Source organism: Nuphar pumila, chromosome 15 (genome assembly GCF_984573655.1).
Source record: "Nuphar pumila chromosome 15, dmNupPumi1.hap1.1, whole genome shotgun sequence".
Lineage (NCBI taxonomy): Eukaryota > Viridiplantae > Streptophyta > Magnoliopsida > Nymphaeales > Nymphaeaceae > Nuphar > Nuphar pumila.
Window position 1 is genome coordinate 62,727,120 of NC_143263.1, and position 24,112 is coordinate 62,751,231.

A 24,112-nucleotide genomic window follows, 5' to 3' on the forward strand; every position below is an offset into this window, starting at 1 on the left:
TATATATACTATTATACATATATATATGGTTCCTTTATGGATCCTTATTCGACTTATCCGGTTCCGTTCGTGGATCTGGATCTCTTTCTTAGGCGGTAAAGTATTATATTCTTAATACATTTGGTTTATTCTTCAATACGATCTTGTGGGTCTTTCATAGTTTAATATAGATCCATTTACGTTATCCCAAAAATTAACATAAATTAATATGGATCCAACATCCATTGTGCTTCGTCAGTCCTTTTAATAAATTTGGATCCAAAAATCTGAAGTTTTGATCATACTCTGATTTAGAACTACGGATCCAAATGAATTATTACGGATCCAGCTAAATGTACATTGATCTTTATGATTTCAATTCAAGGATCCAGATTTATATTTGAAATTCTGATATCGAAGATCCAAATGCATTATTGTGGATCCGAACATCGCCTCAATTCTCACTAAAGTGTTATAGAAATTGTCTCATAAAAATCCGATTTACTTCAAGGATCCAAATAGGTTATCTAAGATCCAATTACGAATAAATAATTAAAACCTTAAAATATTCGTGTATTACCTTAATGACTTAAAATCTACATTTATTTATCTGATAAAGATCATGGGCATTACACCGAGCCCCTCTTCTGCGTGCAAAGGGTGCAGGGAGGGGGGCCGAGCCCCTCTTCTGCGTGCAAAGGGTGCAGGGAGGGGGGCCGAGCCCCTCCTCTGCCAGCAGAGGGTGCAGGGAGGGGCCGAGCCCCTCCCCTGCGAGCAGAGGGTGCAGGAAGGGGGGCCGAGCCCCTCTTCTGCGTGCAAAGGGTGCAGGGAGGGGGGCCGAGCCCCTCCTCTGCGAGCAGAGGGTGCAGGGAGGGGGGCCGAGCCCCTCCTCTGCGAGTAGAGGGTGCAGGGAGGGAGGCTACGAGCAGGGTCGACATACCTGACGGAGGGGGAGACGGTGGCTGCCTGTCGCCGGAGTTCGGATCGCCGGCGTGGTTGCAGGAGAAAGCTGCAGGGGCTGAGGGGGAGAGGCAAAATCGAGAGGGTAAGCCCCTCTCCCTGTCGATAAACCCCTTTTAGGGTTCGGCTGCCAAAAAAAATTTGGATCTGGGTCGGGTTTGGACCCGACCCGACCCGGATCCAAAACAAAATTTAAAACTCGAACTGGACAATTTTGGACTCGGTCAAAGTTGACCGAGTCCAAAATGTGGTCGGACTCGGCCCGGACTCGTTGACCGAGTCCGACTCGGAGTTGACCGAGTCCGGGCCGAGTCCAAAGCCGCACCCGAGTCCGCACCCGAGTCCGTGCGTGTCGACGCGGGTGCGGCAACCCTTTAGCCGAGTCCGTGTGACATAGTGGATAACACAATAATAACAATCATTTAAACAATCATGAGAAAACTATTTAGAAATATTTCAAAAAAATTTACAATAATCAATAAAACAAGAGTTAATAGCAATAATTTAAATCATGAATATTAAAGAAAAAGATACTAAAAAACTTAATTCAAAATATTTCAAAAAAAATTAAGAGATACAATAATTTACCAAACAAGAACCATGAAATATTAAGATAACTTTGAAACCATTTCTCAACAAGTCAAATGTCCATATTCACAAAATTAACGTATCTCCAAAGGAAGAAATAGAATATGAAATTACTAGAGACCAAAATATTCATATATCAATATAGACTATCAAGTATCAAAAGGCAATCATGCACAAACAATTTTTCAATGATAGGCATTTCTTCAACTTTATCAAATTGTCAATAAGTAATAATTATGTAAGAGCAAGTCTACGATATCTCAAAGAGATGCAAGAGCTCAAAGAATCACATCACTATAGTTTTCAATAACAATATCAATATGAAATAAATATAAATATGTTCAATAATTCATGCAAACAAGGCATGTATAATGCATGCTAATGGAGTATTAAAAAATAACCATTTCCCATAAAATGACAGCAGGAAGAGTTTAGAAAATTCATGAAGAAATTTTAGAAATCATCATAAGAGAGATTTTTTTTTTGCAAATACCAACAATAGTTGGTCACCACAAGCAATCACCTCATTGACTTTCAACTCAACAACCTCAAAATCTGAGCGCATCACCACATAGGACAAGAGTTAAAAAAAATATCGACAATAACCATATCAGTGATCATGCACTAACAATACTGGATATCTAAATTGGCAATTAACACCAAGCTACAACTACGAGAGGTGTACACATCTCACCTCACAAATGGTTGTAAAACTGTAAACAACACAATCAGCTACAACGGGTGCACATAACTCACCACACATGGTTGTAAAACTGATAAACAAGGCCCCTTGTCTAAAGAAAAAAGTCACTTAAATAAGAAGAGAAAGTGAAAAACAAGAGAGGTAAAAATATTGTGATGAAAACAAACTAATGTCAACAAAAATAAGCAAGAAGATTTGAAAACAATATTCAAATCAAGGCAAGAGCAATAAATTTTGCAATATTATAAGATTGAATCCATACAGACCAACATAGTCACAAGCAATTAACTATTTAACCATTACAATTAAAGATCAATACAAGCATCCAACATAATAACTAGGGCTAAATAAGCAAATGAGTGATACAACACTCACCGAACCGAATATCAAACACAATTCACCTCCAACAATCAAATATCTCTGGCTTCACAACTAACGAGGTGTACACAACTAACCTTAAAAGGCCAAACGCTATGTCACAGGGATTCAGCCAACCAGCTGCCGCACCCGCGTTGATGCGACGCGACGTGGATATGGCACCTGGTGCGGTCAACCCGACCCTGGGTGCGGTCAACTCACCTAGGGTCATTTATGTCCAACTTTTGGAGCTTAAAAAAATGCCTGATGAAATAGGTTGAGGAGATGAGCATTAGGGCAAATTTTTTTGCCCTAATCCTCCCTTCCTCTCCTTCTGAAGCCGACGCCGATGATGACCTCTCCTTCCAACCCTGACGCTGGCGATGACCTCTCTTCCTGAAGCCGACGAAGCTGCGATTGGTATCCTCAGGTACGTATCACTACATCCTCTCTCTCACTCTCTCTGTGTCTCACTCTCACTCTCTCTGTCTCTCACTATCGCTCTCTCTTCTCTTGCTTTTTCTATCTCTCGAACTCTCACTCGTTCTCTCTATCTCTCCATCTGTCTACTCTCTCTCAATCTTGTAAGAAAGTGAAAAATACGCTACAACAAATGTCTCTCAACAAGTTCTCACAAATACACCATAAGAACCACAAAGGTTCACAAAGAGAACTTAAGAATACACACAACCCGAAATAGGTATAAAAATGAAAAATAAACAATTTTATTGATTTGAGATAAAAACCCAAAACAAGAGTCAGTCTTTACAAGGGGAATAGCCCCATATTTATAGATAGGTAGAGAGAAGCCTTAAGAGAGCTGTTGGACTCTCCAACGGCTCTAATAGAGCTGTTGGGGAGTCCAACAACTCTTTTTGGATTTACCTTTTTGACTTGGTTAAAAAGGTACCTTTTTGACTAGTCAAAAAGGTAAAGGCCAAATCAGTCCAATGATGGACTGGTTTGGCTAATTCTAGTTGTATTTTAACTAGAATTAATTAAACGAAAATCCTAACTAGAAAGGAGATAAAACATTACATGTCTATGAGATTACATATGAGATATTATATGAGATTACATATTTTAACACTCCCCCTCAAACTTACGGTTGGATAACCGAAAGTTTGCCAAAGAGAAAGTGAAACCTAGGAGCAACGAGAGGCTTGGTGAAGAAATCAGCCAGCTGATATTCTGAAGCAACATAGGGAAGATTGATGGTGCCACACAAAAATTCCTCTCGAACATAATGGCAATCCATTTCTATATGCTTGGTGCGTTCATGAAATGTCGGATTGCTTGCAATATAGATAGAGCTCTTGTTGTCACAACACAGATTTGATGCTTTTGGACTTTCAACTCCCATATTGGAAAGTAGACGTCGAAGCCAGACTAATTCCATAGTAGTTGTAGCCATTGCCCTATATTCAGCTTCAGTTGATGAGAGATAGACCTTTTGTTGCTTCTTACATCGCCAAGACACCAAGGATTCTCCCAAAAAGACACAAAAACCTGTAGTTGAGTGGCGGTCATTTGGATCACCACCCCAATCTGCATCAGTATAAGCAAACAATTCTAAGTTAGAGGAAGCAGATAAAAATAATCCTCGAGAAATAGAATTTTTGATATATCTAATAATACGCAAAACTGCTCCCATATGAACAGAAGTTGGAGCATGTTGAAATTGACTGGCTGTATGGACCACATGTGTAATGTCAGGTCTTGTGATAAATAGATACGATAGAGCCCCAACAAGTTGCTTATACGGAGTCAGATTCTCGAGTGGCTCTCCATCATCAATCTTCATTTTGACATTCACAATCTCAGGAGTATCAACATGTCTTTCATCTGAAATACCTGACTGGGCAACAATATCTAATGCAAACTTAGATTGAGTTAGCAAGTAACCTCTAGGTGAGTAGGCAACTTCTATACCAAGAAAATATTTCAAAAAACCCAAATCACTCATTTCAAAATGTGTTTTGAGAAATTTTTTAATATCATAAACTCCCTGTTTATCACTTCCAGTGATGATCATGTCGTCAACATAGAGTAGAAGGATGATAATACCTGCATCAGAATTCTTAACAAACAAAGCTGTGTCAGTAAGACAAAATCGAAAACCAAAATCAAGCATAATCTTACTAAACTTATCATACCAAGCTTTTGGAGCTTGCTTGAGACCATATAAAGCCTTGTTTAGGCGAAGTGTTTTCCCTTTAGGTATATTCATTCCTGGTGGTGGGTCCATGTATACTTCTTCAGCTAAAGTTTCATTTAGAAAAGCATTTTTAACATCCATTTGAAAGATATGCCATCCCTTTATCGATGCAAGAGCTATTAGGATTCTAACAGTGGTCATTCTAGCTACTGGTGCAAAGGTCTCTTCATAGTCTATTCCCTATTCTTGGGAATAGCCTTTTGCCACCAACCGGGCCTTGAATCTTTCAAGAGTGCCATCACTCTTGGTTTTCACCTTGTACACCCAGCGACAACCAATAGGTTTCTTGTTGTTTGGAGGATGGTCTTGAATGGTCCACGTATTTGCTTTTTCTAAGGCTTCTAATTCGACTTTCATAGCCTTGACCCATTCTGGTTGATCCTTGGCTATATCATAACTGGGAGGTTCTTCATAGGAATGAATTAGAGCAATAAAGGCTTGATGTTTTGGTGAAAAAGACTGATATGACACAAACTTTGCAGGAACCCTCGAGATCCTAGTGGATTTTCTAGATGAAGAGGCAGATTCATGTTCCCTTGTGTATTTATCAAGGGCACACTGTCTTTCTAAATTTCCTCGTCTAGAGTATTGAATACAATCTTGACTATTTCTATGAGGATCAGAATCAATCACATCCATATAATCATCTAGATCAATTTCTCTTTCACTATCCTTTGGAAATAGATCCAACAAGAAAGAATACTCATCTATTTCAGTAGAATTTTTGTTTTCAAAAAAACTTTCATTTTCTAGAAAGGATACATTCCTTGAAACGTATAACTTGTTGTTTTTAGGGTCAAAACATCTGTATCCTTTTTTATTATTTGCATATCCTAAAAAAGTACAGGGTATAGCACGGGGAGAGAATTTATCATTCTTATCTGTAAAAACAAAGCACTTGCACCCAAACACCCTCAGTCAAGTTTTTGTTTATAAAGCTTTTCAGTAGGAGAAATATTCTTTATTGAGGATGAGGGCATCCTATTAATAAGATACACATCAGTTAAAATAGCTTCGGCCCAAAAAACTTTAGGAACTTGATGTGTGATAAGTAGTGTTCTAGTTGTTTCTATAATGTGTCGGTGTTTTCTCTCAGCTAACCCATTTTGTTGAGGGGTATAGGGACAAGATTTTGGTGTGAAATTCCATGTGAGTTCAAATATTCTTTAAATTCAGTTGATAAAAATTCTTCCCCTGAATCAGTGCGAAATATTGAAATATCATTCTTAAATTGATTTTTGACCATATTATGAAATATTTGAAAAAAAGAGAACACTTCAAATTTGTGTTTGAGAAAGTAAATCCAGGTATATCGTGTAAAGTCATCCACGAAAATTACATAGTATAAAAACCCACCTTTTGACGTAACTGGTGCAAGACCCCAAACATCAAAGTGAATTAATTCAAGTGGTCGAGTGGAGACAAAAGTTCTTTCTTGAAATGCTAGTCGTTTCATTTTTCCAAGAATACATTTTTCACAAGTGAAAGTTTCAAAATTACAAAATTTTTCCATGTTTGGAAAGTACTGAAGCTTGAATGTACAAGGGTGACCAAATCTTTGGTGTAAAAGATCCAAGCCTACTTTTTGAACATTACAGCATAATGTTTTTTTGGGTAATTCCAAAAAATCCATGTAATATAAGCCTCCTTCTCTATGGCCTTCCCCAATCAGCTTCCCTGACTGGTGATCCTGTACTTGACAATCATGAGAAGAGAAGGAAACATTACACCCATGATCAGTTAATTGAGAAACAGATAAGTGATTTAGATTAAGTTTGGGGATATATCTAATCTTTGGAACACAAAATTCTTTTGAGTTTTGAGAGTTATTTTCGAAATTTCCTATTCCTTTTATCTCAAGGGATGTTCCATCCACAGTAAAAACACTCGATCCACTTGAGTCATAACAATGCGACAGTAATTTTAAATTTGGTGTCATGTGAAAAGAAGCACCAAAGTCAAGAAGCCATAGGGGTTTACCTGGATCAGAGGTGCCAACAGAAGAGATCGCAACTCCAGCTGAGGGAAAAGTTCCTTTAAGAAGAGGTTGTAGAGCCTCCACCAGCTGAGACAGGGACATGTTTCCAATGGATGTCTCATTTGATTCTTTTGATTCAACAACAACTACCTTCTTCTCATAAGATTTTTTCAACTTTGGACAGTAAGTTTTAACATGTCCGGGTTCATGATAGTAATAACAAATAACTTTTCTCCTTTCAAAATCGCCTCCTTGCCTTTCATTGTTTATTCTCCCAATATGTGAAGGTTTGTATGTGCGAATGTGATTACCTGGTCTAGATCCAGCTAAAACTGTATCATCATCGCTTTTGTCGACTCGTTTCTTGAGTCTATTTTCTTCCATACTTAGCTCTTCAATGGTATCTTCAATAGAGGGAACATTTCCCCGATGTAGAAGAGCGGACTTGGTTGATTCAAATTCGGGTCTCAACCCATTTATAAATTGAAAAAAATGCTCCGCATTTACTTGATTTTGGCGAAGCTCAATGTCTTGTGGACAATGCTACTTTGGTTCAAGAAGAGCCAACTCTTCCCATAGTTCGGATAAGCTATTGTAGTATTCTCTAATACTTCTCTCTCCTTGAACCATATTCCGAACCTTTTCTTGTAAGTTACATATATGAGCAATATCTTTAAGAGAATACATTCTCTTAAGATATTCCCACGCATCATTAGCATGTTCAAATTTTGCGAGACTTGAACACTTCTTTATGTCTACACTAGAAATTAGCCAAGACATGATCTTGGCGTGACCCATTCTCCATTCTTTCCATTCCTTTTCATATATGGAGATGGCCTTAGTTTTTTCCACCTCCGAAAGAGGTACTTCTCTTCCACCTTCTTTAGTGAGCGTTAGTTTAGGTTCCTTATCGGTTCCATCAACTAAGCCCCATAGACCCTTTCCCCAAATAAGATGCTTCATGATTGAAGCCCATGTTACATAGTTTGAATCGTTGAGTTTTATGGACTTAATGGTGACATTATCATTGCCATCCATTTTACAAGCTTGGGAATGAGAGGGGAAGAAGAAAAGCAAGTGGGAAGAGGAATATTTTAACCACAAAAATCGAAAATAAGTAGCCTTCCATGCCCTTCAAGGCTACACACGAGCACTCCTTCAAAGAGACTTCACTTGAATAGTTGCATGGCACGCTTCCCAATACACGTCCACCGACCTTGCTCTGATACCATGTAAGAAAGTGAAAAATATGCTACAACAAATGTCTCTCAACAAGTTCTCACAAATACACCATAAGAACCACAAAGGTTCACAAAGAGAACTTAAGAATACACACAACCCGAAACGGGTATAAAAATGAAAAATAAACAATTTTATTGATTTGAGATAAAAACCCAAAACAAAAGTCAGTCTTTACAAGGGGAATAGCCCCATATTTATAAAGAGGTAGAGAGAAGCCATAAGAGAGCTGTTGGACTCTCCAACGGCTCTAATAGAGCTGTTGGGGAGTCCAACAGCTCTTTTTGGATTTACCTTTTTGACTTGGTCAAAAAGGTAAAGGCCAAATCAGTCCAATGATGGACTGGTTTGGCTAATTCTAGTTGTATTTTAACTAGAATTAATTAAACGAAAAATCCTAACTAGAAAGGAGATAAAACATTACATGTCTATGAGATTACATATGAGATTACATATTTTAACAAATCTCACTCCCTCTGTCTCTCTTCTTTCACTTTTTTTGTATCCCTCTTTCTCTGTCACTCTCACACTTGCTCTCTCCATCTCTCACTCTCGCTCTCTCTCGAACTTTCTCCCTCGGTCCCTCTCTCGCTCTCTTTGTCTCTCACTCTCACTTCACAATCTGTTAGCTTTGGTCTGATTGAGATAGAACTTTCATAGTTTCTTGTTCAGATTTGAGATTTTTTATGGTTTTGATCTAATTGGTTATTTTTAAATGTAACGAACACATTTATTTAAAATTCAGATTTTCTGGTTTTACTTGTTGGATAAGAGTTGCAATGCATTATGTGGTGAACTTAATAGATCTTGGTTAATAAAAGCAGTTTTTATTGTCTATTTAGTGTTTAGTTAATTTTCAAATTTCAATTGTATTAATGAAATTTAAATTTCTATCTGGCCTAATATGTGCAGTTCTCATATATATATATATATATATTTTGGATTCCTTTAAAACTCATATTTTGGATTCCTTTAAAAAGAAAGCATAGTTGTTGGTGTTTTTCCTAAATGATTTAGGAAACAGAGAGAGGGACATACATAGTATCCGAACATACATAGTATCGGATTTAGGCCAAATTCGAACATGCATGTATTGTAGATGCATTTATCATGGCTTGTTGCTAGAAAATATGCTTTGATATTGAATTAATTCAACCAAAACATTTGATTTTTTATGACAAAGTTTTGCTGCAATATAGACTGTTAATTTTAATTGGATCTCTTTAGAAACCCATTTAAACATAAAACTAAAGATACCTAATTTAATGCATGTTAAGTGAAAAAAATGTCTGCAGAGTGTAGACTCTACACTTATATATATTTTTTATAATCCCATGCTTAGGAGTGTTCACTATGCATTAATGATTAATATTATTGTTATATATTTTTCTCGTACCTTTCGGTATTTATTTATATGTACTACTATATTTTTTAGAACTTATTGTATATGTTATTGACCTTGCACTCAATATTATAAATTTTGATTGTGTACATAATTTATTTTAATATTTTTTTTTGTGGTTTCAAGATAAAAATGACAGATAAAGAAAAAGGACTTGCGTCATCCTCATCCCCACATGTGAGTTCTGCTACTAGTGTTGCTGATAGTTGTGGTGAGAGTGATGATGGGGGCCCACTATGGGTATATGTAGATAAGCTTGCAAACACTGGCGGAGGTGGTGGAAACAAGAGATTTCGATGCAAGCTCTGTGAAAGAGATTTTGTTGAGTTTTACACAAGAGTTAAGGCTCATTTGTTAAAGATACCAGGACATGGCATTTCAGGATGTAGAAGAGTTGATGAGGCAATATGAAAACAATAAAAAAAAATACAAGAAGAATATGAGAAGAGTAAGACAATGAGTGATTCTTGTGCAATTAGTGTGTCATTTTTAAGCCCCCAAGAAGATGCTAAAAAAGAAAAGAAAAGTGGTTGTAGGAGGTAGAGGAAGATGAACGATATAAGCAACATTCAATACATATGGAAGGGATGAGATGGATAGAAAAGTAGGGAGGTATTTTTATTTTAGTTCACTCCCATTTAATGCAGTTAGAAATCCTTATTGGAAGGATTTAGTTACTTTGGCAAATTGTAATTTGAGTGGCTATGTACCTCCAAGCTCAGAAAAACTATGAACCACACATTGCAGAAGAGAGGGCAAATGTTGAGAGATTGATAGAGATTAAAAAAATATTCATGGGAGCAAAATGGAGTTTTCATTGTTTTTGATAGGTGAACAGATATTCAAAGGCGTCCACTAATCAACTTCATTGCTTCTTCACTTAGTGACCAAGTATTCTTAAAAGCAGTTGATGCATCTGGGGAATATAAAAATGTTGAGTATTTTAAGGAGTTGTTTATAGAAGTAATAAAAGAAGTGATTAGAAAGTAGTACAAATCATCACAGACAACGCTCCACTTTGTAAAAGTGCAACATTGAGTTTGGAGAGAGTATTCTCATATTTTTTGGACACCCTGTGTAGTACACAACTTGAATCTGACCCTCAAGAGCATCTGCAACTCCAAAGAAGAAGAAAATTCACCAACATATGCTCTATGTTCATGGATTGAAGAATTAGAAAAAAATGTCAAAAGCATTAGGAATTTTGTTGATCATCATCATGCTAATGTTATATTTAATAGGCATTTTGACCTGAAATTATTGGAGGTCACTGAAACACGTTTTGCGTCCATCATTGTGATGGTGAAGAGGATTAAGGAAGTCAAGAATGCTTTGGTTAGCATGGTGACTGATGAGAATTGGACATTCTATCGTACTGATGATGATGTTTGTTGTTGATGAGTTTTGGGATAAAGTCGTATATTTCTTTCAATTTACGCAACCTATTTGGAAAATGTTGAGAGAAGTTTATAAGGATGAATCCATGCTTCACAAAGTTTATGAAATGTGGGATAGTATGATTGAAAAAATACAAGTTGTAGTTTTCAAGCATGAAAGAAAAAATCATGCATTGGATGATTCAGAATTTTTTAACCATATTCATTCAATTTTAGTCAAAACATGGGATAAGAGCAACACTCCTTTGCATTGCATGACACATTCTCTTAATCCAAAATATTATACAAAAAAGTGGTAGGAAGGTGGTATTGGTTGTGTCCCTCCAAATTTAGACCAAAAACTATCAAGGCATAGAAATATGTGTATGACAAGACTTTATCCAGAATCACATATTCTAAATCAAGTCACATAAGAGTTTGGAAAATTTGCATCTTCAAGATTATATGGATAGGCATTACTCGCGCGAGAGAAGGATAATATAGATCCTATTACATGATGGTCAACATTTGGATCAGAAATACCTCTTCTCCAACGTCTTGTATTGAGATTGCTATCTTAGCCTGCTAGTTCATCCTGTTGTAAAAGAAATTGGAGCACATATTCTCAAATCCACACCTTGAAGAGAAACAAACTCACTGGCAAACGTGTAGAGGATTTAGTATATGTTCATTCAAATCTTCAACTACTTTTGTAAACCAATGATGAATATGTAAAAGTATCTTCAACAAGATACTATGATCAAGATCTTAATATTCTTAACGATAAGCACGTGCACACATGCACAATAAGAACCCTTTAGAACACTTGTGCATAAAGGCACAATCCACCAAATCTCACAAATGCACACAAGCATAAAAATAAGGAATTTGTATTGAAGAATTTGGAGAGCATAAGCTCCAAAAAGAATGCTTTACAAAGGGGAGAAGACCCCTATTTATAACCCAAAAAGGAGGCCTTGGAGAGGCTCCAATGTGATTGTTGGAGCCTCTCCAATGGTCACAAATGTGATCATTGGAGGGGCCCAACGATCATATTGGGTCCCTCCCAAGGCAATCCAAAAAGGAAAAAGGAAAAAGGAAAAAAAAAAGAAATAAAAAAGAAAAGGTAGAAAAATAAAAGGGAATTACATGCACATTCCAAATGGAATATGTGCAAAAATAAAAAAGACTAAAATACCCCTAGGACTGATATATATTTATATATCTAATAAGATAGATACATATACATATATATTAAATATATATGTATATGTATCTTTCTTTATATATATATGGACATTAAAATGATAATGGATTACAATTTAGCACCCCCCCTCAAACTTAGGGCATGATGATCGAAAGTTTGCCAAGAAGAAGGTTGAATTGCGGAGAACACAGAGTTTTGGTGAAGAAATCTGCCAACTGATATTCTGAAGTTGCATACGGAAGATCTATGACTCCTTTGAGATATGTTTCATGAACATAGTGACAGTCCATCTCAATGTGTTTAGTCCGTGCATGAAATGTATGATTTTTGGCAATATAAATTGCACTCTTGTTATCACAACATAGCTTGGTGGGCCCTTTAACATTGATCCCCATGTCTTCTAACAACTGATGAATCCATACAATTTTCATGGTAGTAATTGCTATGACTCGATATTTAGCTTCAGTAGAGGATAACGATACTTTTTGCTACTTCTTGCATCTCCATGAGATCAACGAGTCTCCTAAGAACACACAAAAACCAGTGGTGGAGTGACGGTTATTTGGGTCACCTCTCCAGTCAGAGTCAGTATGAGTAATTAATTTCAATTCAGAAGAGGAGGATAAGAATACTCCCTTGTTTAGAGTACCCTTTATGTATCTTACAATCCACAAGATGACACTCATGTGAACTGATGTAGGTACATGTTGGAATTGACTTGCAGTATGAACTGCATGAGAAATATCTGGTCTAGTAATACTCAGATATATTAATGATCCCACAAGTTGTCATTAGGGGGTGGGATCAGAAAGAGGAATACCATCATCAATCTTCATTTTGGCTCCCACTATAGCAGGAGTTTCACAAACCTTGTCATTTGTAATACTTGACCTGTCAATAATCTCAGAGGCAAGCTTAGTTTGAGACAAAAAATACCCTCTGTGAGATTATGCTACTTCAATACCCAAAAAATAAGTTAGGAATCTCAAATCAGACATTTCAAATTTATCCTTTAAAATTGATTTTATGCTTTTAACTCCTTTAGAATCACTTCCGGTTATAAGCATATCATCCATATATAAGAGCAGAATGACAATTCCTGCATTAGTTTTTCTAACAAATAAGGCAGTGTCAGTGAAATAGGATGAAAAACCATTTTCTATCATTACGGAGTTAAACCTATCATACCAAGCCTTGGGGGTTTGTTTTAAACCATAAAGTGCTTTGCGAAGGCGAAGTACTTTCCCTTTGCGAGTCTCCATTCTTGGTGGAGCATCCATACATACCTCTTCATTCAGATCACCATTTAGGAAGGCGTTTTTAACATCCATTTGTTAATTGAGGCAACAGTGATGAGACATCAGACAATGATCATTCGGGCCACAGGGGCAAAAGTTTCTTCATAGTCAATCCCATATTCTTGACTATATCCCTTAGCAATTAATCTCGCCTTATATCTCTCAAGAGATCTATCGCTTTTAGTTTTTACTTTAAATACCCATCTACATCCTATTATTTTCTTACCCTTAGGAAAATATTGAAATTCCCAAGTTTTGGCTCTTCTTAGAGCACCAAGTTCATTCTCCATTGCTTCTACCCATTCAGAACATTTTCGTGCTTCCTCAAAACTTTAGGTTCTACGTAAGAATAGATGGCACTAAGACGAGCCCTATATTTAGGCGAAAATGAGTCATAAGATAAACCTAGAGAGAGCTTTCCTAGGTCTTTCAGTTCTCGCAAGTTTTCCTCTCTTGGAGAGACAGTCCTACTAGTGCCATCATATCTTTCAAGAGCACTTTTGAAGGTGTTTTTATCTCTATGAGCATAGGTGATGGGTTCTCTAGATGATCCTTCATCGACGTGTTGATGATGAGGAGGAATCCGAGAGGTAATAGATTCCTCGGTTCCATCATCACTTGAGTCATTCTAGGTTGGCTCATCATCACTCGTATCATCTTTAGCTAACATTTCAAATAGAAAAGAATAATCCACATTTTCATCATGAAATACAAAACTTTCGAAACCACTAAGATTTTCCGAAAAGCTCACATTTCTGGAGACATAATTTGTCATTTTTGACATCATAACACCGAAAATCCTTGTGGGTTTCTGAATAACCAAGAAAGGCGCAAGGAATGGCCTTTGGGGAAAGTTTATCATTTTTATCCGTAAGGACAAAACATTTACATCCAAACACCCTTAACGTGTTGTAGTCAGGTTCCTTCTCGTACAAATTTTCAAACGGAGAAATTTTGTTTAAATTTTTAGGCGGAAGTCTATTTATGAGATAGACCGATGGAAGGGTTGCCTCAGCCCAGAGTTTTTTTGGAACATTTTGCGAAATAAGCAAAGTTCAAATTGTTTCAATAATATGCCTATGCTTTCGTTCAGCTAATCCATTCTCTTGAGGGCTTTTGGGACAAGATTTTTTGATGGAGAATACCAAAATTTTCAAGATAACTTTTGAATTCATTTGATAGGTATTCTCCTCCCGAGTCAGATCTAAGGATTTTTAAGTTCCCATTGAATTGATTTAAGATCATATGAAAAGTTTTGAAAGTCGAAAAAACTTCATGCTTATGTTTGAGAAAGTATATGCAACAATACCTAGTGTAATCATCAACAAAGATCACATAATATGAGAATTCTTCTTTAGATATCACAGGAGCCGGACCCCATACATCGGAATGAACGATTTCAAAAGGTTTTGTTGTAAACATGGATTTTTGATAAAAGGGTAAACTTTTCATTTTCCCCAAAATACATTCATTACATGTAAAATCTCTTTTACAAAGATGCTTAACAAAAGGTAAATATGAAATTTTAACAATATTGGGATGTGCAAGTCTCTTATGCCATACATAAATATCTTTATTTTGGACAACATTACAAAATTGATTCTTGAGAACTTGAAGAAAATTGACATAGTGGAGATCTCCTTTCCTAGAGGCTTCTCCAATCAATCTCCCGGACCGGCGATCCTGTATCCAACATTTATTAGAAGAGAATTTTATATCGCAACCATGGTCCGAGAGTTGAGAAATCGAAAGTAAATTTAAATTTAGTTTTGGTCTGAATCTAATTTTTGGAATAAAAAAAATCTTGTTTTTCGAAATTGCCTATTCCTTTAATTTCAAGGGATGTTCCATCCGCCGTTGAGACAAAAGACGAAAAAGAGTTTTTAGAGTATTCGGAAAGATAAGAAATACTTGGGGTCATATGAAATGATGCCCCAGAATCTAAGAGCCAAGATGTCTTACCGGGAGGGGAAGAGGTTGACATAGCAGCTCCGGAAATTCTTCCTTTGAGAAGAAGTTGAAGAGCTTCCACAATTTGTTGTACAGAAAGAGAACCATTTGAAGATGATGGTCGTTTTTCCGGTTGAGAGGTGGTGGCCATTGCAAGTAATTTCTTCCATTTTGGGCAAATTGGTTTGATATGCTTCGGTTCTTTACAAAAATGACAAGTTAATTTGTTATAGTCTTTCTTTCCATTTTGCCAACTTCCTCATTGATTTTGATTCTTAAAGTGAGGAGGTTTGTAAGCCTTCACATGGTTGCCCGGTCTTGAAACGACATTCACTCCTTCACTTTCCTTTTGAATAGAAGAGGTAGTAAGGATACTAGGATTGCTTTTACTAATGCCCATACGGGTTTCCTCCCCACTTAATTTTGTAATAACATCTTCAATGGCGGGAGATGTGAAAGAAGAAAGAAGAAAGAAGAGAAGACCGAATTTGTTCAAATTCGGGTCTAAGACCATTTAAGAAGTTAAAGAAGCGATCTTCCTCAAGTTGTTTGTGTCTAAGCTCGATAGCTTCACCACTCCATTTGGGTTCAAGTATAGCAAGCTCGTCCCAAATGGAAGACAATTTGGCAAAGTATTCTCGAATAGTCATCTCATTTTGTTGTAAGGTCAAAGCCCTCTTTTGAAGGTAGTATTTCTGTGATATATCTCTTGAAGTATACATTTTTTCAAGATATAGCCAAGCTTCAGAAACTTTCTTGAATTGGATGATGTTCGCATTGATCTTGGTTTCAACGGATGAGAAAAACCACGATAAGATTTTGAAGTTTTTCATTTCCCATTCGTCATGTTTCTTTGAATAATCTTCAAGAGCTCTTTGCCATTCTTCTCCTTCAAGAATCTTTATATCTCCTTTTTCGATAATAGTAATTTTTTGTTCGGGTTCCGGTATCGAACCTTGAACATACCCTCATAGCCCCTTCCCTTTAATATGGGCTTCCATATTACCGGCCCAAACATGATAGTTTCAACCATTGAGTTTAAACCCTAGGGAGAAGTAGGAGTCTTTCTCGCCCATTAGATAGGAAAGAAATAAAAAGAAAACACGTACCTCAATAGATTTTTAAGTCTTTCTTGACAAAGAAGACTTCTAAAATATTGGCCGAATAAAATGATCCACTCCAATCTCCAATAGCTTGAAGGCACGTTTTTCGAGGTGACCCAAGAATATGGAGAATGCACGATCTTTCTTTCTCAAACCTTGCTCTGATACTATGTAAAAGTATCTTCAACAAGATACTATGATCAAGACCTTAATATTCTTAACGATAAGCACGTGCACACATGCACAACAAGAACCCTTTAGAACACTTGTGCACAAAGGCACAATCCACCAAATCTCACAAATGCATATAGGGATAGCAGTGGGGCGGGGCGGGGGACAAGGTCTCCACCCCCGTCCTGCCTCAAGATTAGAACCTCCATCCCCACCTCTATCCCCGGCGGGGATGGATTTTAACCTCCACCCCCGCCTTCATCCCCGTTTCATGTCCTCCATCCCCGGTTCAAACGGGGATGAGGCAGGGCGGGGCAGGGATGAGGCGGGGAAAAGTGGTAGGGACGGGGGCGGGGACGGGGCGGGGAAAAGGGTACGTCCATCCCCGAACGGTGATGGATTTTAACCTTCGTCTCTGCCTCCATCCCCGTTTCATACCCTTCATCCCCGGTCCAAACGGGGTGAGGCGGGGCGGGGCCCCGCTTTCCCTCGGTCCACTGCTTCTTTTGTTAGTATATTATATAATTTACTTCTTTTCTGCTTTAGTTATTTGATTGTTTCTATAATATATTTAAGTTGATTTAATTGTGGTGTTAGTTTTTATGATGTAGAATAGAATTGTAGATTGTTAATTTGATTTATTGCATGCATGGTAATAAATTATTTGATGATATTATGATAATTGTTTTTTATTTCATTAGTGTTACTGTTGTTAACTGTTAAAACTTAAAAATTATATATATATATATATATATATATATATATATATATATATATATATATATATATATATATATATATATATAATTTTTTATATTTTTGCCGCACACCCGCACCCAAGTTTTTTGAAAGTACCACACCCATGTGACATAGGAAATTGTCAATTGCGAAATAATCATAATGCCACTAGGGCAAAAAACACAGGCTACACAAGGGCAATGGAAGCACTTAAGTCACAAACATAAGCACAAGAGTGCACAAAAGAGCCACCAAGGGCACAAAGAAGACCACACTTAAAATATTAATTTTATTAATTCTCACAAATACACAATATTTTCACATTCAAGGCCATGTAATGAAGTGAGAGATTCACATTCAAGGCCACTAAGGGCACAAATACAAGCCTATAAACCAAGAGAACACAATCTACTAAGGGCAAGAGAGCACCAACCACTAAGGGTGAGAGAGCACACTTAAAAAATATTATTTTATTAAGCTCACAATAATGCACAAAGAATGCATATTATAATGTCCAAAGAATGCATGCATCACAATATGATCCTATAGATCTAATGCATGTTAAGATACAAGCAAAAGTGCTTAATACCAAAGTTGCCAGTTGAGGAAGCGGAAGCGGGAAGCGAGGCACTTCTAAAATTTTAGGAAACGGGAAGCGCGGGACGACTTAGGAGTGAACCAGGAAGCGTCTCGGAAGCGATATAGGAAGCGAACCGGAAACGACCTAAGAAGCGAAAAAGGAATCGACATAGGATTCAAATGAGAAGCGAAAGGGAAATGATTTTGGGATATGATTCCCAATTTTTATTGTTTTTTTTTTATGTTGATTGCCAGATCGTATACATGAATTTAGTGTTCATCATTGTAAAATTGGCTGAGCATTGGAGATTCAAGATATTGTATTTGTTGTTAATGTCCCTGCACACAAATAGAACACCAAGAAAAAATATGCAGAATATATCTAAAACTCGGCACGATAACACCAATAAAATATCATACAACTAGCTTCATATGAATATGAATACTCAACTATAGGCACCAAAAGTAAGCGAGAACTAACAATAAGTTCACATCCAAACTGAGTATATCACATCCATACTACCACAAATATCATACATGATATCCAAGCCATCAATACAATGAGATGAACTTACCTCACAATGCCGATAAGCGCATCAAGCCAAATCCAGGTTACCGCCTCTAGTACCACTTCATAAGCATCACGAGAACTCAACCAAACATGAATAATATCAACTCAAATCACGTTTGTCTGATGGTATACATCAAAACGACCAAAATACAATCCATCCGAGACCCAAACACTCACCGATTGGATTACATTAAACAAAAAACTAAATCTGGACATAAGAAACCTCAATATCCAAAAATCACCAAAAAATCGATAGAAAATCAACCACTCAACTGATTGTTGGTCGTCGGAGAATGTCGCTGAAAAAGGTTGCTAAATTGGCTGAGCGAGAGAGGGAGGAGGAGAGGCTCGAAAGAGGCATGAAAAAAAACCCTAAGCCTCTCTTTCGAGTTTTTATTTCACGATTTTTTGAAATTTCCCATTTTACCCTTAATGAAAAAAATCTTTCTTAAAAAAAAAGGGTAAAATGGTAAAATGCGTACCCCTTTAATGGGGTACGCGTACCCCTCTAATGGGGTACACGTACCCCTCTAATGAGGTATGCATACCCTTTTAATGGGGTACGCGTCCCCTTTTAATGGGGTACTCGTCCCCCCTTTAATGGGGTACGCGTACCCCATTAAAGGGGGACACGCTTCCTGTCATAAGCGTGCGCTTCCCCACATGTTTCGGAAGCGCCGCGTTTCGCGCTTCCGAAGCGCGTATCGGGGAAGCGCGCTTCCTCTATAGTAGGGGCGCTTCCGTAACTCTACTTAATACTCAATACAAGTGCATGTATTACAAATCTAACCAAGGTAAAAATATGAACATGTCATGTCTTAAGAAAACATATCAAAATCTTATAAAGTGCTCACACATGAAAATGTCCTCATTCATATGTAAAAATCTCATAACATTATACATCATCAAATAAGGTTACTAAAGACTTCACACACAAAAGATAATTTAAGATTATGCAATATGCATGCATACAAATTCCACACAATTCTAAGTCATGCTCACAAGGATTAGCCTCAACAAAAGATCACAATCCTCAAAACGATGGAACATGAATTTTGAAGTCATATACACAAAGAAGACATGCTTTGACATTTATGACTACGAAATACTCGAATAAAGTATCTAAGTGCCATAAAAACAATAAGAAAACACATGCTCAAAACTACTAGATCACACACATATACATTAATTTAAGAGAGTTCAAAAAACCGAAGATTCAAACTAGATCTCATAGAAGCACACACATGTATAAATATCATTTCACAAAATAAAATAAATATTATTAACCTTATAAAAATATTTAATAAAATTTTAAATTGGCATAAATATGAATGCAATTAAATCCAATAATACTTAAATAAATTTGAAAAACATTTAAAGATTTTAAAAATATCCCCATATACCAGAGAGAGTTCAAAGAGCTCAATCATTTACTAATTAACAAGCATAAAACAAAAAAATTTCAATGAAAGAACTTAAAAAAAATCAAAGATAGGTAAAATGAGTGCTTTCTCAGGCATAACGCATGAGATAACAACTCAAGTAAAAATAGCCAATATATATATATAAGTATATATATATATATCAAAGATACGTAGTGGATCAAGATCTATCTTGAATTTAAGTCATACATATTCATGAAGCACAAACTCGAACCAAAGAATCCCAAGACCCAAAGAGGAAAAATACCAAGAAAATTTTCTTGGTACTGATATCATGTCATGAAATGGCAGAGAACCCGAGGCACAAGAAACAATAAAAATGACAACATAAATGAAATCCAAATGCATTATTAAAATGCATTTGACTAGATACAATAAGCCATGAGTATAGTTAGATATATAATACAATGCATACATCTTAACATTTATGTCTTCACTTTTGCATTGTTTACCACCCAATGCACCCATTCATTGAACAAAGTAACATAATTTTGATTTGTCATTTGAGCCATCCAGATAGCCACCAAGACCTTTCCCGACTATTACGTCTGACACAAAATCAGCCCAATAGGCGTAGTTCTTCCCGTCCAGCTTCACGGGAACCAGCTGAATGCCATCCTCCTTCTCCATTCTCACACACACAACCCCCAAACTACAATGGAGTTGCTGCACAAGGGAAAATACACAGAAGTACAGCCAAATAGCAACCCCAATATAAACTGGATGTATACAATTACACAAGAAAACAGTCCCAAACTCCATTACACACAGTCGGGACAAAGAAAAGGAAACTCCTATGAGACTTGCAACCCAAGAATTCACACCAACGAGCCTCCAAACACACCAAGATTAAGGTTCAAATAATCTCCAACAATACCCAAACCCTAATCAACCTAGCCAAGAAGAGTCCTCAAGGGCAATAATCAGGTTATCGCCCCTCAAGAACACCCCAAAACGTCAATAGAACTCCTCCAAAACTACATGATAATCACTCAGAACACCTCTAACAGCAAACATACCCAAAAATGACCAAAATGATGCTAAACCCATACCTTAACACCTGTCGATATGTCAGACCAAGCCAAAAATGCAAAACAGGGCACTGTTCATCGCCATTTCAGAATATAGCTTAGAAAATTCATAACAATTTGAATGCTACTCCGATGATTGAGATTTTTTATTCACAATACTTCTAAAATCATACCCTAACAAATGCCCAACTCAGATTAACCAAACTCAGTCACTTTGGGGTGCTGACATCACCAACAGGCAGTTTGAGGCAGAGTTACCGGAAGCTTCTTAGGTAGGTGGGAAGCTCGCTTCCCGGAAACTCGCTTCGGAAGCGCGATACTCCTCGCTTCCGAAACTTCATGGGAATCTCGATTCCCCCACGCTTCTTCTATGCTTCTCACACACATGGTCTATGCTTCCTATATGCTTTTCTCACGTTTCTTTTCATGTATTTTCTCTCACGCTTTTATTCACTTTCCATGTACTTTCTTTAAATTAGTAACCATCTTTGTTAGATTTTAACAAAAATTTAACTCTTTTACTGAAAAATCATGAAATACAAGAATGATCAATTTTATTTTAGTTTTTATTTGTTTCTTGTTCGATTCCTATTCAATTACCATATTGCTTCATTTTTTTTAATATTTTGCTTTTAAATTGATACTTCGCTTCCCGCTTCCTATAAATTTTAAAATGCTTCACTTCTCGCTTCCGCTTCCCGTATGGTTTCCCGCTTCCGCTTCCTAGTTTGGCAACCTTGGTTTGAGGTGTACCGGAACAGTGACGAGATGAAGCTCTGCTCTGCACATCTCTTGCTTCTACTCAGCAGCCTTCTCCTTGTGTAGATATGGCTCTGATACCATATCAAACACAAAGGGAGAATCCCAATATGGGCACGAGGAAGAAGACGAGTTTGAGGCTAAAAAAAATAGCTTCATTAGCTTGAACACTGAAAAGAAGATACATTATATGGGGGTTCGACCCCTTTTGGTACACAAAAAGACAAAGTCTGTTGACTCTCTAACCTACTGACAAATTACATGAGTACCCCTAATAAATAATGCTATGTACATATAGGAGGGGTAGCACAAGAGACTAATAATACATACACAGCAATATCACATTATTAAACAATCAGGAATTCTCCATTTTGCTCAATTTCACTGGCTTTATAGGATTTACTATACACAGGGCCTAATATATTTGCTCTTTGTCTTAGTTCTAATAAGTGTGGTCACATGGTTTCAAAGTTATGTGGCTTTTTCACGCATTTTTTGTCTGCTATCTTTAGATAACTTCTCATTAAAGGTGAGATTCCTTTACTGGGACTTCCAATAACACTAGTATAGCAGGGTGACATGTGAGTGTTTGAGCTCTCAAGGGGAAGGAGAACAATAAGTGGTGACGTGAAAGACTATGTTGCTGAAGCTTTTAGCTTCAATAAGATATGAAGAGGGAATTAGGGCAATCAGAAAAGATGTGTCTTGTTTATCAGCTAAAGTGTGATTATGGTTGTTGAAAACAAAATAGAAATACTTATTATTGTGTGGAATTCATTTGATATCACACGTGTCAAATTCTTGTGAATATGGGTCTTTGACCAAAGTGTAACTTCAGAGACCAAGAGCGAAGTTAATCCAAAAAGGACCGAGAGGGGGCTGGTAAGTGGGACAAAATGATTCTGCAGGAACTCATGCATTGACTTTTATATAAATCGGGCCTGAAACTAAAAATTTTCAACCTTCTTTTTTCTGCACTTTTCAATTGTATCACTCTTAGCATTTTATTAAAATAACAAGGATATGAAACTAAAATGTTGATATCTTCTCATACTCTAACTGATGTATATTGGTGTGTGGTGATTTATTTTTCATTTAGTATATGTAATACTTAAAAATGGAAAACCATAGCCTACTTGAAATCCAGCAAGCTTAGAAGAATTTTTCTTGCACAAATGCACCTGAAAAGGCTAAGAGTGATCTAGTCTGAAACAGATATCTACAAACTTACTCTGCTGCCTGAGTGATCCATGTATTGTTTATGAACTCTCTGGGCTTATTACAGAAGTAATTGGTGCTGGACAATAAGAGTAGGCATTGTGTTAGGTCTGCCTAGAAAAATATGTAATGGGACTGGATATTAAATGCAACCTTTTCTCCTACCTCTTGTTTGAAATGGTTAGTTCTTTTAATGAAAATAATAGTTAACCAAGAGGTGTGTGTGTGTGTGTGTGTGTGTGTGTGTGTGTGTAAGATTATGCGTTGGGAGATTATACGACAATATACATTGTCAAATCTTATGCATCATGAAGCTATGGGTACCAGTTTTTCCTTCATGGTCAGAATTTTATTTTTCAAGACTGTGCCCTGCAAGGCTGCAACTGTTCTGTGTCTCTGAAGACCATCTCATGTTGCAAGGTTGCCTGTTGTGTTGATTTGCTCACTGTCTTATGTATTCTATTCTTAGTTGGAGGATATCTATGCAAGCTTGTATCTTGTCAAATGTGATGCGGATTTGAATAGAGCAACACATCAACAAGGGCAGAAGCAAACTAAAATGACAAAATTTTGCAGTGGAATTTGCCTATTCTTCATATTGATTTGTGTTATATGGGCACCAATGCTGGTAAGAAGCTCTTCCTCTCATTGCTATTGGGTTCATTTTGTGGTTAAATTGTAGTGAATGAAATATGAGGTTTAAACTGGTGATTTAAGATATATTTTCTGCTTATGTTTGTTTATTTAGAGCTATGGTCTTTTCCTGGTCTGGTTATCATTTTATTTTTGTATTTCAACATGTTGCCTATAGAAGTACTGGCTAGGGCCACTTTCTGTGTTGGAAAACATTCATCAGCAATAACACGTCTAATCAACATATGTTTGTCTCACTTTATATTGTTTTATGTTTTTTGAGAATAAATTCTTCTCTATTATCTAGTCATTCACAATACAATTCTTATTACTGAGATCACGGGTCAGTGCATATTTCTTGAACCCTTGAATTGGAGTTATGCTCTCTGAAAGTTCTTAGATCATGTGTCCTTGATGTATGAGGACAAAACTTTCTCTTGGTGGCATTTTTATTCCTTATAATTCTTTTCATTAATGACAATGACACTGATAATAAATGCTCTGGTTAATTTATATACATATTAATAGGTGCTATAGAAATTACATGTTCATGATTATAACAGTATAGTTTCTAAAAGACTATTGCATCATGGCTAGATGCTACGAGTTTTT

The 24,112-nt window shown here is 36.7% G+C and overlaps 1 protein-coding gene across 4 annotated transcripts in view; it reads left to right on the forward strand.

The window, feature by feature from the left end:
• Window positions 1-24,112, forward strand: part of LOC149815447 (piezo-type mechanosensitive ion channel component) — a 195,499-nt gene that overhangs the window by 116,464 nt on the left and 54,923 nt on the right. For all 4 annotated transcript variants that reach the window (XM_089989670.1, XM_089989671.1, XM_089989673.1 and 1 more), the window contains one exon: window positions 23,337-23,495. In XM_089989670.1, coding sequence (XP_089845796.1) covers window positions 23,337-23,495 — 159 coding nt within the window. The remainder of the gene's footprint in view (window positions 1-23,336; window positions 23,496-24,112) is intronic.